At 42.1% G+C, this 18,325-nt stretch overlaps 1 protein-coding gene across 3 annotated transcripts in view; it reads left to right on the top strand.

Moving 5' to 3' along the window:
- Positions 1-9,006, top strand: part of NEK1 (NIMA related kinase 1) — a 214,901-nt gene extending 205,895 nt beyond the window's left edge. For all 3 annotated transcript variants that reach the window (XM_073577224.1, XM_073577228.1, XM_073577219.1), the window contains 2 exons: positions 7,904-8,036; positions 8,428-9,006. In XM_073577224.1, the coding sequence (XP_073433325.1) occupies positions 7,904-8,036; positions 8,428-8,441 (147 nt within the window). In that variant the 3' untranslated portion in view covers positions 8,442-9,006. The remainder of the gene's footprint in view (positions 1-7,903; positions 8,037-8,427) is intronic.
- Positions 9,007-18,325: the final 9,319 nt, after the last annotated feature.

Here is an 18,325-nt window from a genome sequence, read left to right as displayed (position 1 = left end):
GCTTTCATAAATTGTATTCAGTAATATTTCTGTATTGTAGTGTAGAGGGGATTTGTGTGTTAATGATATCTAGCTATCTGGTTTTGATGATGTGACCCTGATGTGTCATTAACCATCTCAAGACTGGGCCATTTTTCCTTGTCCATGTCCAGGCGCATTTTTTTTCATAGTTACGGTTTAAAGAGTTACAAAAACAAAAAAAAAAACCTTTCTTGTTTGGATTTTAATTTTCACCCTTTCCCTGCCCTTTTTTTATTAACTTTCCATTTATTTCACCATAGGGTTATGAAAGAACTTTTCCACATTTAAATCTTTATTAAATCCTTTATTTTATCTGATTTCCCATGTAACTGAGGCCAGTAAATTAGTGCCAGTTACAGGGTAAATTCGGCCTTCAGCCTCCGCAACATAGCAGGTCTCCTGGGACCCAGCTTCGGCTCCATCCCTAGACCCAACAATTATAAGATCCCTGGTTCCTTAGGAGGAAGTTCTGTCAGTACTTCTGATACTAAATACACAGTGCTTGTTTGGCACTGTGTATACAGCGATCAGGAAGGCAGAGATGGTAATAAACTGTCTCTATCTTTTCTATGGGAAGTACAGCTGTGTCAGAGATTTAAAGTCTATAGGTGGTCCACAACAGGTTAAATGAGTTTTTCACATTATATTGCACTGTTGCAATCTTAACTTTGTATTATATTTAATTTCCATAACAGTATGAAGTACAGTATATGCTGCCTTGAATTTCTGATCAGAAAGCAACTGTGCATGATAAAAAAAGAAAAATTATTCATTAATATTTACATCTTTCTTTTAGTTTGTGACTGCGTAAACCAATTTAATCTTTTAATATATATATGTATGTATATATATATATATACATACACACAGTACCTTGCAAAAGTATTCGGCCCCCTAGAACCTTTCAACCTTTTCCCACATATCATGCTTCAAACCTAAAGATACCAAATGTAAGTTTTTGGTGAAGAATCAACAAGTGAAACACAATTGTGAAGTTGAACAAAATTTATTGGTTATTTTAAATTTTTTGGGAAATTCAAAAACTGAAAAGTGGGGCGTGCAATATTATTCGGCCCCTTAACTTTCAGTGCAGCAAACTCACTCCAGAAGTTCATTGTGGATCTCTGAATGATCAAATGTTGTCCTAAATGACTAATGATGATAAATATAATCCACCTGTGTGTAATCAAGTCTCCGTATAAATGCACCTGCTCTGTGATAGTCTCAGGGTTCTGTTTGATGCACAGAGAGCATCATGAAGCCAAAGGAACACAACAGGCAGGTCCGTGATACTGTTGTGGAGAAGTTTAAAGCCGGATTTGGATACAAAATTATTTCACAAACGTTAAACATCCCAAGGAGCACTGTGCAAGCGATCATATTGAAATGGAAGGAGTATCATACCACTGCAAATCTATCAAGACCTGGCCGTCCCTCTAAACTTTCATTTCAAACAAGGAGAAGACTGATCAGAGATGCAGCCAAGAGGCCCTTGATCACTCTGGATAAACTGCAGAGATCTACAGCTGAGGTGGGACAGTCTTTCCATAGGACATCAATCAGTCGTACACTGCACAAATCTGGCCTTTATGGAAGAGTGGCAAGAAGAAAGCCATTTCTCAAAGATATCCATAAAAAGTGTCATTTAAAGTTTGCAACAAGCCACCTGAGAGACACACCAAACATGTGGAAAAAGGTGTTCTGGTCAGATGAAACCAAAATCGAACTTTTTGGCAACAATGCCAAACGATATGTTTGGTGTAAGAGCAACACAGCTCATCACCGTGAGCACGCCATCCCCACTGTCAAACATGGTGGTGGCAGCATCATGGTTTGGGCCTGCTTTTCTTCAGCAGGGACAGGGAAGATGGTTAAAATTGATGGGAAGATGGATGTAGCCAAATACAGGACCATTCTTGAAGAAAATCTGTTGGAGTCTCCAAAAGATCTGAGACTGGGACATTTGTCTTCCATCAAGACAATGATCCAAAACATAAAGCAAAATCTACAATGGAATGGTTCACAAATAAACGTATCCAGGTGTTAGAATGGCCAAGTCAAAGTCCAAACCTGAATCCAATCGAGAATCTGTGGAAAGAGCTGAAAACTGCTGTTCACAAACGATCTCCATCAAACCTCACTGAGCTCGAGCTGTTTGCCAAGGAGGAATGGGCAAGAATTTCAGTCTCTCGATGTACAAAACTGATAGAGACATACCCCAAGCGAATTGCAGCTGTAATCGCAGCAAAAGGTGGCGCAACAAAGTATTAAGTTAAAGGGGCCGAATAATATTGCACACCACACTTTTCAGTTTTTGAATTTCCAAAAAAATTTAAAGTAATCAATAAATTTTGTTCAACTTGATTCTTCACCAAAAATTGACATTTGGTATCTTTATGTTTGAAGCATGATATGTGGGAAAAGGTTGAAAAGTTCCCAGAGGGCCGAATACTTTCGCAAGGCACTGTATATATGTGTGTGTGTGTGTGTGTGTGTATGTATGTGTGTGTATATATATATATGAGTGAGTGGTTGACACAGCTGCTTCTCGAGTTAGACACAGGACCACGTTTGGTTAAAGACTCTGGGTGGTTTATTAAATCATAAATCAGGAGCCCAAACTGGTAACAGAAAAAAACAGTTATGGCAGCTCTCACAGGAGGCTTCCTTCCTCCACATTACACAGACTGAGAAAAAAGAAACTGGCTGGACATTTAACTCCCTCCAGCCACACCCTTGAGGTGGAGATATGGTGGGTAGTTGTCCCACCCATCTCTGACCTACCCACCATAAAAGCCAGGCCTATATAGCTACTGGTTTGCTCTCAGCACATATCATGCTGAAGAAAACACTTGTGGCTTTCACATCACGCAGGAGAGCAATCTTTGTAACATATCTCCCCTCACGTACGACACCAGTGACCCTGTCACATATTCCCACCCTCTGCCAAAAACCAGGGGCTTTGGCTCCTTCGGACACCAAACAGGCAATTCGAGAGAGGGCATCAGCGTTCACATGTAGCTTCCCGAGCATATGTTCTACGTGGAACCTGAAATCCTGGAGGCCTAAGAACCATCTAGTCACCCGGGCATTCTTATCCTGTTTCTCCCTTAATCATCTAAGAGGCGCATGATCGGACACAAGTTTGAACCTCCGGCCTAGCAGATAATACCTCAATATATCAACTGCCCATTTTATGGCCAGACATTCTTTCTCCACAATGGTGTAAATTTTCTCACTAATTATGGCATCATCGCCACTCACCATCTTGGTGGAGTCCTCAAAGTTTTGGAGGATGGTACATACAGTTGTGGCCAAAAGTATTGACACCCCTGCAATTCTGTCAGATAATACTCAGTTTCTTCCTGAAAATGATTGCAAACACAAATTCTTTGGTATTATTATCTTCATTTAATTTGTCTTAAATGAAAAAAACACAAAAAGAATTGTCCTAAAGCCAAATTGGATATAATTCCACACCAAACATAAAAAAGAGGGTGGACAAAAGTATTGGCACTGTTCGAAAAATCATGTGATGCTTCTCTAATTTGTGTAATTAGCAGCACCTGTAACTTACCTGTGGCACCTAACAGGTGTTGGCAATAACTAAATCACACTTGCAGCCAGTTGACATGGATTATAGTTGACTCAACCTCTGTCCTGTGTCCTTGTGTGTACCACATTGAACATGGAGAAAAGAAACAAGACCAAAGAACTGTCTGAGGACTTGAGAAACCAAATTGTGATGAAGCATGAGCAATCTCAAGGCTACAAGTCCATCACCAAAGACCTGAATGTTCCTGTGTCTACCGTGCGCAGTGTCATCAAGAAGTTTAAAGCCCATGGCACTGTGGCTAACCTCCCTAGATGTGGACGGAAAAGAAAAATTGACAAGAGATTTCAACTCAAGATTGTGCGGATGTTGGATAAAGAACCTCGACTAACATCCAAACAAGTTCAAGCTGCCCTGCAGTCCGAGGGTACAACAGTGTCAACCCGTACTATCCGTCGGCGTCTGAATGAAAAGGGACTGTATGGTAGGAGACCCAGGAAGACCCCACTTCTTACCCAGAGACATAAAAAGCCAGGCTGGAGTTTGCCAAAACTTACCTGAAAAAGCCTAAAACGTTTTGGAAGAATGTTCTCTGGTCAGATGAGACAAAAGTAGAGCTTTTTGGGCAAAGGCATCAACATAGAGTTTAAAGGAGAAAAAAAGAGGCATTTAAAGAAAAGAACACGGGTCCCTACAGTCAAACATGGCGGAGGTTCCCTGATGTTTTGGGGTTGCTTTGCTGCCTCTGGCACTGGACTGCTTGACCGTGTGCATGGCATTATGAAGTCTGAAGACTACCAACAAATTTTGCAGCATAATGTAGAGCCCAGTGTGAGAAAGCTGGGTCTCCTTCAGAGGTCATGGGTCTTCCAGCAGGACAATGACCCAAAACACACTTCAAAAAGCACTAGAAAGTGGTTTGAGAGAAAGCACTGGAGACTTCTAAGGTGGCCAGCAATGAGTCCAGACCTGAATCCCATAGAACACCTGTGGAGAGATCTAAAAATGGCAGTTTGGAGAAGGCACCCTTCAAATATCAGGGACCTGGAGCAGTTTGCCAAAGAAGAATGGTCTAAAATTCCAGCAGAGCATTGTAAGAAACTGATTGATGGTTACCGGAAGCAGTTGGTCGCAGTTATTTTGGCTAAAGGTTGTGCAACCAAGTATTAGGCTGAGGGTGCCAATACTTTTGTCTGGCCCATTTTTGGAGTTTTGTGTGAAATGATCAATGTTTTGCTTTTTGCTTCATTCTCTTTTGTGTTTTTTCATTTAAGACAAATTAAATGAAGATAATAATACCAAAGAATTTGTGTTTGCAATCATTTTCAAGCAGAAACAGTATTATCTGACAGAATTGCAGGGGTGTCAATACTTTTGGCCACAACTGTATGTCTGACATCCATGTCCACTACTGAGGTCTTATGTGTTGAGTCTGAACTAAATACAGATGACCTTGTTAATGCTGGTAGTCAACAACTGCCCTCTTCTGCTCACAAATCCTTTCCAACATCTGCAGTGTAGAGGTCCAACTTGTGGGGACATCACACAACAGTTGGTGAGAGGGAAGCTGCAAACGCTGCTGAAGCACAACAAGGGTGGTGGAAGCTGTAGCTGACTTTCTAAAATGGGCACACAGGCGGCGTACTTTCACAAGCAGATATGGCAGCTCCGGGTAGCTTTTGAGAAACCGTTTAACGAGGTTAAGCACTTGGACCAGGCATGGAACATTTGTGAGCTCGCCTCGCCTCAAAGCCGCCACCAGGTTACGGCCATTGTCACACACGACCATGCCTGGCTGTAGGTTCAGCGGTGTCAGCCACAGATCTGCCTGCTCTTTCAGAACTGTCTACAACTCTTCAGCATTGTGCGGTTTGTCACCGAAGCATATTAGCTTCAGCACAGCCTGTTGATGCTTGGCTGAGGCAGTGCTGGATTGCTTCCAGCTTGTTACTGATGTGGTCATTTTGTAGATGGAGGCTGAAGAGGCGGAGGAAGTGCAGGAGCTGTAGACTATGGAGGCAACCCTGATTGACGTTGGGCCCACAATCCTTAGCGTCGGGAGGACGTGTTCCATCCCAAGTTCCGACTGGGTCCCGATTTTTACTATGATAACCCAGTGTGCTGTCAGCGAAATGTACCATTCCTGCTCACAAGCACTTGTCCACATGTTTGTGATTAGGTGGACTTTCCCAGTAACTGCATGTTGAAGGCACAGCTAATGTTGTGTGACACGTGCTTGTGTAATGCGGGGACAGCACACTAGGAGAAATAGTGACGGCTGGGGACCGTATTCGGGCCACCGCCATCAGGTTGCAGATAGCTTCCATCTCTATAAGCCTAAAAGGCAACATTTCGAGCGCAAGCAGACGAGAAATGTGTGAATTTAGTAGTGTGGCCTGTGGGGCATTGGCTGTGTATTTGTGTTTGCATTCCAAGGACGGGTATGGACAACTGAACACTGAGCTGGGACAAGGACGTGGACGTGCTTGATGATGGTGCTAGTTGAGTATGTGCAATGACAGGTGCAGGGCAGGAGACATTTTTGCATGCACCATGGACAGGGGATTGGCTTTCATGCACTGGTGTCACCCGCAGACACTGTTCGTGGACCCTGGGGTTCGGCCCACAAAGTCGGGTGCTTTGCTGCCATGTGCCTGATCATGCTGGTGGTAGTTTTGCTATCCTTGTTGATGCTGGCCTGGCAGGTGGTGCAAATGGCCTTTTCGGGGTTATCGGCAGAGTCTTTAAAAAACAACCAGACTCGGGAAGACCTAACGGTTGTACCGGCAACTTCCGTCGTGTTGGTGTTACGGGGAATGGTTGCGTGCTTTCTGTCTGCGGCCACCACGTTGCTTCTTCCTGCCTGTTGTAGTGGTATGCCTCCCTTCCCCCTGTGTGCTGCTGTCCTCGCCCTGCATGTACTCTTGGCGGCTTGAGTCAGTTACTATATCATCTACCTCCTCGTCTTTCACTTCCACACCCTGGTCCTACTCCTGACTTTCTGGCAATTGTCTCTCATCATCATCCACCTCTTGTGACACATTCCCACCGTCGCCTTCGTGTGGCTGCTCAAATATTTGGGCATTTCTACATGCCGTCTCCTCTTGCCCCGCTTCAAGTGGACCGAGCGAGAGTCCAGAATCTATAAATGGAAAAGTTAACACCTCTTCAGAGTGTCCAAGTGTGGGATCAGTTGTCTCCGGACACTCGGCATGGTGACAGGAAGGAGGATCAGGGTGAGGAATATGCGGTCTAGACTCACGGCTACTCAGACTTGACTATGTGGATGACATGGTGGTGGTGGTGGCAAAGTGACTGGAAGCATTATTCACTATCCAACCAACAACCTTTTGACACTGCTCTGGGTTCAATAGTGGTGTTCTGCTGTGGTCCCCTAGTAATTGGGACAGGAAGGTTGGGCGAGAAGATGTGGGTGTTTGTTGTGCCACAATTTCAGCTTGCCCACGGCCTCGACCTCTGCATGCAACATCACGTCCAGTTCCCCGTCCCTTGCCTTGCGCCTTGCCCATTTTAAATGGAGGACAATATTTTGCAGTTTAAACTTGGTGGCCTGTAGGTAACTATTTTTTTGTCAGCAAAATTTTCCAGTAGCCCAGAAATGGCAGAATTTTCTTCGCACTCAGATGTGATCGCTGTGACTGCCAAACCCCAATAGCTGAAATATGGAAAGGATCTGGCTGTATTCTGCACTGCCAACATGCAAATGGAGCAAAAAAAACTGTGCTCTGGATTGCTTTTGAAGAAAATAATCAGGATTAAAATGCAAAAAAAATTTTTTCCTGGCCACTGCTACCTGGGCTAGGTATATACGGTAAATATCTGTAATAGGCAGCAGCAGACCGTAATGGAATGGAACCTCTTGCTGTATGCAATGAAGTATGCCACATACAAAGCCTGCCTAGCCTACCTACCACTGATATCTACAGTAGATACACTGTAATTAGTCTTCAGAAGGACTGTTGGATTAGATGGATTTGTGCATTCAATATGGTATACCTACACTAAGTTATACACCACCAAATCTGTCCCTATCTCTGCAGCAACTCTCCCTACACTGGTGATTCCGGACTTGACTGTGACGAGCATGGCGGTGCCAGGTCTCTTATAGACCTGATGACTCTGTGCGGCCAGCCAATCACTGTAATGCCACAACCAACATGGCTGCGACATTACAGTCGTGGCAGACAATCCCTGCATGTTGATTGGTGCTCTTGCCGAACAACCCCGAAAATACTCGACGTTACTGAGCATCGCGAGCAGCGATATATAGTTTGTGTTTTTAGGAGTTAATTTTTTCATTGTTTTCAGGCCATACATGAAGATGAAGATGAGAACATTGACACGTGTTCCACAGTTATGCAAAATATTCTGGGCCTCGATCACCTGTACTTATACCCCAGGATACTCCGCCTTGTCATGGCTGATGGAGCATACCAAGAAGGTTGGTTCTGATTTTCTCGCCTACTTTTAAGTGGCTATTGTGATATATTGGATAACGTAACCTTTTGTGAAGCTTCCATCTCTAAAGGCTGATGGCCAATGTACGACCAATATCAGCCTGAAGAATTCTCTGTGCATGGACATGTAAAGAAAGCTGAGCAAAATGTTCAATTAAAAGGGTTTTCCAGCCTAATAATATAGAGAAAAAAAGCGACTGGTAAATATTGACTGAAGAATATAGCACAATGATGCCCATAGTATATGTGAGGTGTGTTTTCCAAAGTCTGGCGTGCTTCCTAGGCGTTCTTCATATTAGCATTAATTTGTATGTGCCCATATCATCATCTCCATTTGTTTGCTACTTTGACTTTTCTTTTTTTTGTTCTTCCTAGACAATGATGAATAAATATCTCAGGATCCTTGTATACAATATATTGCTGCTCGTCTGTCTGCATCAAATTAAGCCATTCCGCTGCAAAAAAATATTTTTTTAACACATCTGATGATTTTCTCTCGGCATGCAATGTGACAGTCCATGTGTATTCACCCATTCCGTATGAACATGAGGTACGTATTACTTCTTGGAAGCCTGAGCGTTTCTAGAGCAGCACAGCCGTAATCGGTTACATATTTTTCTTTTTGTTGATGTGTTCATGCTGTCCTATTAAAGCCGGGACATGGCTTTTCTGGTGTCATTGATCCGCGCACCAGCGTTTTATTACCGAGGCCAGGAACGTGTTTTGTCTTCAGCCTGAAAAGAAATCAAACCCAATGCAATGCCATCTGCTTTCAATGCTCTTGTGTTCTTCCGGGTTTTTTTTGTAATGAAAAAAATGTTTTCAATAACTTATTCATGTCTAATTTATTTGTCTCTTTGTGTTAAGACCACAGGCATAGATTCGGAATTTCCTCATTGCCGAATTACTTTGTTTTTACCGGGGACTAATGAATAATAAAAATATTAGCCGGTCTTTTTGTTGTGAACGTGTAATAGTCTGAGTGGGCCCAGTTATTACTTTTTCATAATCCATAAATTATCTAAGGTTTGCTGTAATATGTGTGAAAAATGTTTTTGCTTTAATTTGAATCATTCTTAAAGAGGAAGTTCACTTTTAACACCAAGGGGTGGTCTAGGCAAACAGTATTGACGACCGAGCTACAGGCCGCCGCTTGTGCTAGGTGGCACACCCCCAGCAATTTGCTAGAAATGACGTAGATGGGTCCTCAGTACCATATGCCTGGACAACCCCTTTAAAGGGAGCCTATCGGCATGTTTTTTGCATATGGAAGTAGTGATGTCATAGGCGCTAGTCTCCACTAGTCTTTTTGTAGAGATCTGATATGCAAATTGGGCTCAAAGTGCACTGGGGGCGTGTCAATCGACTTAGAGAAAGCAGTCAGAGTTGATTGACACAGGCCCACAGTGCACTTCCAGCCTGATTTGCATATGGCTTCAACAGTGGTTTTCTCCTGACTTGCACATCGGATCTTTACAAAAAAGGAATCTTATTTATTGGGGGACAAGCGCCTATACAGCCTTTCCATTACTTACTGGGGGAAGAAAATGCTGACAGGTTTCCTTTAAAGGCTATAGCCACCTTCCGATAACAACATTTTGCAGGTTACATATACAGTGAATGTACCAGAAAGTTTAAATAACTTTATAAATACTTTGCTTTCCTTATATTGTACTGATCCTACATTTCATTCTTCATTACAATCTGTAATTCTGCTCATTTTCTGATGACTTCCATTGATGTGTAGTTCTCACAGCAGGTGTCACACATGGATCTTATGTATAACCGCATAACACACCGTAGGAGCTCAGCTACGCGGTTAGGGATCTGTGTGATGGCAAGCTTGTTGGCTGTTTACTGTGACAACTAGCAGAATTGTGAATTTCGCTCTGGAGTATAAGAGCAGCAGCACGGCTCCGGCAATGCATACACACTATTGTAAGTAAAGTGCCAGTGTTGTCTATAGCAAACAAGCTGATGGAAATCTGAGATATGGAACCTGATTGGTTATATTCAGTATTGACACTTTTTATACACAGGGTCCATTTTGTTAATGTGGAAAACTGTAATACTTTAGTTGCCCAATGCAACAGGTCAATAATAATTGGTGTAAGTGAACATCCCCTTAGGGCGGCCAGATGTATAACACTGACTGCTGTCTCTTCGCTCGGACTGGCCAGCGGCTCTCCTGACCCGACCCGAGCGTGACAGCAGGTATTTTTACACATTGGTCACACTTGGGTCGGAAGAGCCGACAGCCAGTCCGAGGATTGTGATGCGATCGTCATCCATGTTATACAGCCGTCTGACTGTGCCCCATACTCCATGATGCTTTCCGGAGTCTAATGTGTTTCACATTTTTTGCCATAACAATGCCTTAATTGTTATAAATCAGAATACATAATATAAAGTGTAATTGTAACATTATTGAATAGATATCATAATCCATTTTTTGGTTTTATTTTTTGGATAAAAACATTACATGTAACATAAATCCAAAACTTTAAGGCTGAATGTAACGAAGTTGAAATGCGTATTATTTCTAACCTTTCAAAATAAAAATGTTCTGTAATTTTGTACAATTGTCCAGTTTACTCCATTACTACTTGACTGTGTGAAATGTACTTTTTGTTTTCAACAATGGATATAAGAATCGTACACGTCCTTGATTCAAATAGTGAAAGATCTGTCTTGGGCAACATTCACATCTTAGTGTGGGGACTTGTTCGACGTTTGACCTAGGAGAACTCCAGCACATGTACCAAATATTGTCATAAGCCGACAAGCCAAGTGTGTCCTGTGCTCACTGCGGACTGTGCTTTCCTATACAGTGGGCCATCACAAAAATGTCTGTGCAGTATACACTTTCTTTAATGTGGTCATTCTTCAGTGGTGTCCCAACATTGTGGTCCAATCCTGGCACTCAGGGTCTCCTTCTCTAGCCATTCTCCTACCGGCATGTCACTGCAGCACCAGTCCCTCCACTTCACTACTATTCCCCCTTCACTGTTTCGGATCTTATGACCTCTGGGAGAATGGAGGCACTTCCTCTGGCAGTTCTTAGTGTTGCATCGGTTTTTGGGGTCTTAGATTTTGCAGGTGTAGCCTGATGAGCGCTGTTGGCCTAGGCTTTTTTTTTGTTAGTCACCACCTATGGATCCCGTTAGCTGGAATGTTTATGCAGTGCATTTGTATTGTTTCTAAAACACATCAATTGCAAGATTGGATTACCATCCAGACAGAGTGGTCTCAGGGCATAAAAATAAGCCACCACTCTGCCTCAGATCCCGAAAAATGAAAGTGCTACGGGTCTTGGAAAATGGCGACAAACACAAGAATGTGTTTCATACAAATTTCAGAATTTTTTTTTTCACCAAAACATAAACTATACATGTTTGGTATCTGCGTACTCCTACTGACCTGTTTTTTTTTGTTTTTTTTTACAATTTCACCGCATTTGGATTTTTTCCCAGTACACTAGATGGTAAAACCGATGGTGCCATACAAAAGTACAACTCAAACTGCAAAAAAACAAGCCCTCATACTTCTATGTTGACTGAAAAAGTATTTTTGAGAAGTTTTTGCGGCATCAACGCTTGGGGTCCACGTGCCCACCTGGACCTGAGGCTTAGAGGATCCACCTCACCAGGTGAGCCTTAGAGTTTTTTAGTCTGCCATTTGGGTCCAGAGATATGGGGGGTTTATTTAATGCAAATTATCGTGGTTATTTTAAAGAGGACGTTGCTTGCCGAGTAATTTAGAAATGCCCATAGAGAATGCTGTAAGTGAAGACCACAAAAATTTGCCCTATAGAAAAAAGCCTGCATCTCTGAAACCAGATGGTGGAATAAAAACAAAAAGGAAGAATATTCAGTAGAGCAGCGGGAATAAACTAGAAGCAAACACTGGGCACTGTTTGTGGATGGGTAGATGATTGCTTCCGCCACAGTTTTCCTATGAAGTTTAACATTCCTGCTACTTTGGTAAGAAAAAGCCTGTTTTCTACAAATTCCTGAATGCAGCATTTTAAATAAATAAAAATGTATTATACATCATCTAATTATAATCAATTGTGAAGTATGGGAACAATAATGACTTGTGAGCTGAGAATACTTTTTTCATACAAGGTTTTCTTCTGTGTGAAGACATCAAAACTGGTTTGAAGCCAAAGTAGGTAATTTAGCTGATATGGGTCTTAAATTATTAACTGCAATTACTTGTTCATGGATGTATTCTGCTAGACGGATAACAATTTCTAAACCACAAGTGAAGGTTTAGGCTGAAAACAATCTGCGTTCTTGTGATAAAATGAAAGGCGTTTCTACACATAGAGTATTTGCTGATGTCTCCCGGGATGCCCATTACTAATGCCGCCTGCTGCATTTATCTTGTCCTATTAAAAATGCATTCAGTGTAATAGAGTTTGGCGATCTCTACCCTGCCTTATGGGATAAAGGACATTAATAGTTGTACACTCCATGCCTCCCCTGTATAAGGCATAAATAGTTAGTCAGCACACATATGGAAAAAAGAAACCTAAATTTGCTTTTACAGAATCAATCCTTTATATCTTTGGGTTGGGACCACAATCGATCTCCTGACTACTCATTCATTGATGCTCATAATTCTTCAGCTTTTAGCTTGGCGAGCTTGTCATATTCTGAACTAATGCTAAAAGGTATCTCGGTGAGCTCATGGTCTTACACATGGTGCCCCATTACCCTAGGGATTGGTGGGAGTCCAGCTTACGTAGCCTTATAACCTGCTGACATTTCTCTTCACAACTGTCAAAAATTTAGACTCACTTTGGACTATTCTCTTGGCCATAAGGTGATTTTAGGTTACCCTTTTCCTGGGTCTTCCCCAACAAACAGCTATAATTCAGGAAGACACATGTCAGAAAGTGTTCAATTTCCCTACGTCTTAATTACGGTGTAAATAAAACATTGCACAGCTCTTGTTAAAAGAAAAAAAGGTTTGTACCTGTTAAAAGTGATGAGTTTAGGCAGAGCAGCAAACTAGAGAGGAGTTCCCATAAGTGGAGACATGTGGACCTGGATGGCTACAGATGGTGATTAGTGAGACCAATAATGTCAAAGGGAAGGAGTGATGTTAAATGTGGGGTTTTCTGTATTTCATGGGACACCGGGGAAGGGGGTAGGTGGTGTATATTAGCTACTGAGCTATGTTTTGAGAGAAAATAGAAAGGATTTTTTAAGCAGGAAAAGAGTATACCTTGTAAAGGTTGATAAAAAGGGTGAAGCAAAGGGAGATAAAACAGGCAGCCATTTGAGGGACAGACAGATTTGTTTTAAAATGTTCTTGCCCTGTGAATAGACGTGCTGGGTCCTCCATGTTGAGAGAAAGCCACGCTTTGTTCTGTTCATTCTCTAATATAGGGTATATTAAAAAAATAATTGTTTATGTAGTCAACCCCTTCAAAGCATAGCTCTTATGGGATATGAAAAACTACAAACTACCTGAGATAAGACCTAAACAAGTTATAGCTAATGTTGTAAACCTCCATCAGGTAAAACAAACTGTTCTGATGTGATAAACATAAGCCGTTATGATTAGAGATGACCATGGAATAGTGGCTGTAAAGCTGAGAAAAACGTAGTTTATATTTCCTAACTAGCTAGTGAATCCATTCTACACCTGGGTGGCGAGAATTTTTATTGGTACATTTTATAGAGTGTCATAAATAAAATGGCGCCGGGGATCGCGGTATGCACACATGCTGACTCCGGTGCCATTTTATTGAAGTAATGTACTACAACGTCAACATATCAGTGTGCACGTGCCGGCCATAGGGGATAATGGTGATGGCTGGCACATGCGCACTGCTATGTTGACGTTGTAGTAGAATTCAATAAAATGGTGCCAGAGTCAATGTGTGCGCATTCCACGATATCTGGCACCATTTTGTTGAAGATACTGTGTCTGCGAATTTGCATACAGTGTTGTCAATAAAATGGTGCTGTAGTGCGGTATACGCACGCATTGACTTCTGCGCCACACTGCACAGTCAATATAGAAGTGCGCACATGCCGGCCATAGGGATGATGATTCTTCAATAAAATGGTGCCGGAGTCAATGCATGCAAATCCCGTGATATCTGGTGCTATTTTGTTGAAGACACTGTGTCTGCGAATACGCAAACACAGTGTCTTTAATAAAATGGTGTTGTATGCGCATGTGCTGACTCCGATGCTATGTAGATGTGCTGACTCCAGTGCCACACTGTGCAGGCGCCGCTCATCCTGGCTTCGGACAGAAGGACTCATCCACTGCTAAGGCCTCTTTCACACTTCAGTTTTTTGTGTAAGTTAAAATCCGCCAAAAAGGCGGAAAAGCGGATCCATTCCTAACTGATGTGAACGGATGCCACCGGATCCGTTTTTTGACGGATCCGCCGAATGAAGAATTTTAAAGGAACCGCTGGCCGGGAAGGAGAGAGAGAGGGAGAGGGAAGGAGAATTTTTTTTCCACCGCCAGAAAGGATTTGAGGGTTAAATTTCTGGCTGACTTCCTTTCTCCGGGCATGCGCTCTGTAAAATGCGGATCCTACAGCAAAAAAAACGTTGCAGGGACCGTCAAGGCATGCCGGCGGCGCAAACATTTTGGCGGATCCACAAAAAAACAGATGGCCATCCGTCAAGATCTGCCGGTAATGCAACTCAATGGGGAAAAAAACGGATCCGCCAAAAAAAATGGAAGTGTGAAACAGGCCTAACTGGCATCATTTTTGTGAAGACACTGACTGTAAATTCACATATGCAGTGTTTTCAATAAAATGGCGCCGGAGATCGCAATATGCGCACGCGCTGACTCCGGCGCAGTTTTATTGGAGTAATGTACTACAACGTCAACATAGCAGTGTGCACGTGCCGACCATGGGCATTTTGGCAATGGCTGGCGTGTGCGCATGTTGACGTTGTAGTAGAATTATTCAATAAAATGGCACCAGAGTCAGCATATGTGCCTACTGGTGCCATTTTTGTGAAGATCCTGCGTCTGCAAATTCGCATTGACAGTGCGTTCAATAAGATGGTGCCGTAGTGCGGTATGCACACTCGCTGACTTCGGCGCATATCCTCTGCTTTGCAGAGATATTATATATTATAAAGTAAACTATACAAACCAAGTCCAAGGGAGCGTTAATAGAGATTTTTTTTTTCTGGGGGCATGCACTTTTTCCCCTGTATGACATAAACTAATCATAAGCAGGCAGCAACATACTGTGGAAAAAGAAAGCGCCCTACAAAAGCTTAGAACATGTTTTCTCTTGTGTGACACGTACTGAAGGACACTGATTTTCTGATTTTCAATTCAGACCTGTGTGTGATTACAAAGTGCTAGTAGGAGAACAGAGATTTTAAACGCATTTCAGCTTTCATCCCATGGCAGTCAGTGTGGGAACAGGCAATGCAGCACAACTGATAGGTCTTTGAGACAAAAGCTGCAACTGCAGAGGTGTTTGTAATGAGATAAAGCTCAGCTCTGCTGTACTGCACCTCTCCTTGAACTGACTTCGGTGAGATGAAAGGTGATTGTAATCACACTGATCACTGCTCTACTCTACTCCTGGCACTTAATAATCACAAATGGCTCTTCAGAGCGAGTAGAGCTGCTGTCATTACATGTCACACACTGATAAACTTGTTCTAGCCATTTTGGGGCATGTTCTTTCACTCCTCTAAATGAGGTCTCCTGCTTTTAATTGCTAAGCATCATACTGGTGAAGTATCATGAATTATAACCTAAACTTTACAAGTTAATATCTCTTCAATAGAGAGAGGAGGAATTAAAAAACTTTTATTCAGCTTTGCAGTCACTATTCCATGATGTGCTCAAAATGGTGAAAGTCCTCTTTAAAGGGGTTGCTCCATAAACAACATTTATCATGTATTTAGAGTTATGATGGCTGGGTAATGGGATTTGACCACTGAGCACCTTGTTCATGGAAATGGGTGTCCCCTGTTTGAATAGAGTGATAGTCACACATGCCTACTACTAATCTTTTTACAGTCTATTGGACAGGCAAAGGTAGCTTAGCACAGTGCTAGGCTAACTCAGTCAGTGTCAGACTCAATAGAGTAAAAGTTGGAAAGCACCACCATTGCTTCATTCCAATTCTTGTTTCTAGTGGGTTCACAATGAATGGACCCCCGATGCTTGTACATTTATCAATTAGGAATACACCTCTCATGACCATCTACCACTCCCATTCTGATACTGCCCCATCCCACATTGGTATCTAGTTCCTGCTGTAGTCATATGGCCATTGCATCCATCACTGGCTGTAGCAGGTCACAACTGCAGAAAGGCAAGTTTTTTATTTTATTTTTTTAACCTACTTGTAAAAATAAAACATTTTGTATTCACTGGACAAACCACTTAATGTATGTGTGCCTTCTTTAAGTCTATTATGCAAATTGTCTCTTCAGAGAGGAAGAGGACTAGAACTCTAGTGCCACCTATTGGAAGTAGCAATCCTAAAAGTCAATGTCGACCCTTTAACGAGCCTTGTTACATGACTTGTCATGTAACAAGGCTCGTTAAAGGGTCGACATTGACTTTTAGGATTGCTATTTCCAATAGGTGGCACTAGAGTACTAGTCCTCTTCCTCTCTGAAGAGACAATTTGCATAATTAGCATATTTCCCAGAGGAGCATTGCGGCTTTAAGTCTCCTCATCTCGACATGCTTAGCATGTCATTCTCCGCAAGGAGGAATGATACTTCTTGGATATTCTTTAAGTCTATCATTCCTTAATATCATGGTAAACATACATAGATTTTGTCTCCTTAAAAATTGGAGTAATTTTAAACACATTTCTTAGTTTGTGCTCTTCCAGAGGTACATGGTATCTTATACCCAGAGCGATGTCCAATGACAGTGGTTGCGGCAGTGGAGTAATTCCCGCTATTGTGCAGAGCATAAGATCTCTGAGGGTTTTTTCACCAACATTTGAATGGAGCAGGTGGATCTTCTGAGAGGGAGCCAACAGTACACAAGAGGGCGCAGAGTCAAATATAAGTAATACATTAGGAATATTGTTTAAAGTGAACATGTCAGCTGATGCATGATGCCCAAACAGTGAGCAGCATGGATCAGCTCCTGACTGCGATCACGCTGCGGCGTTTCAGAGAGGAACATAGTTTCAATCACCACCAGGGACCGAGCACACGGTTGACTAGTCGTACAAGTGGGTCCTCAGCGACTTCCACCTCCCTGCTTACAGTGACTGACAAGACTCTGCCTGTGTGTTCGTATAGACTGAGCTTGCCAGTCTCTGACAGAGGGTGAGGCGGGGACTCGCCGGTTTGACTAGTCACCCATGTGGCTCAGTGATTAATGCCGCAGCTTTCCAGAGTAAAACATACATGGCTTTGATGGTGCAGCACGGATCACCTGAGAGGTTCCCTTGAAATTGCCCAAGTTGAAACCTTGTTTTGTGCCATGTAATAGAATAATATTAATATTTAATAAACGGACAACGCAACCTGAGGAAGAATAGAAAGGAAACTTCAAGACTTGGACTCCATATTTTACCTCATCTGGGGGTATATCCAGCAATTTAAATAAAAACCCAAGTAATTACAGTAGTTTATCGGTTGTGTCCTACTGTTGACCATGGGGCCTCTGCTTCCCCCATGTTGGGAGCAGTGCTTTCCATCCCTGTCACTTACAGTAACGCCAGGGTTTTCTACAGAAGTTCTCTGGAATTATCGTTCTCTGACTAAGAAGAAATAATAATTTAACAAAACATTACCAGTAAGATATAAATGAAAGGTTGTGGCTTTTATAATTACAGCTTCCTCCACCTAATGAATGGTAGTAGTTTAGATTATATTTAGATTGTTTCTTTCCTATTTTTACATGATTTAATTAAGTCATTGTTTCAATTACCCCCTAAGTAATCCTCACTCATCAGCGCCGAGAGCCGCACTGGCACTACGCAACAATAGTATTTTTTAATTAAGACCTTTATATTCAGCCTCTTTCATTTTCCTGTCACATTTTCCCTCAGCATAAGATAAAATCACATTTTACATGTTGTATTATTGTAATTTGCCACTACAGGTGATTTTTTTTTTTTTTGTTCATCTACTTTTCGTTCTCACTTTTTAATATTCTTAGTGTTTGCATTTCGAGTCTCCCCATTCATTAATACCAAAATAGTGTGCATGTCATAATTTGTGTAGAAGGATGTCTATCTTTGAGCACCGTTTTACACGACTTATCTACATTAAAATGTTAAATAACT

This window comes from Dendrobates tinctorius, unplaced genomic scaffold (assembly GCF_039654945.1).
Source record: "Dendrobates tinctorius isolate UK_male_01 unplaced genomic scaffold, ASM3965494v1 ptg000008l, whole genome shotgun sequence".
NCBI lineage: Eukaryota > Metazoa > Chordata > Amphibia > Anura > Dendrobatidae > Dendrobates > Dendrobates tinctorius.
The sequence above is the reverse complement of the archived record's forward strand: the minus strand, read 5'-3'. Positions and strand labels throughout refer to the sequence as shown.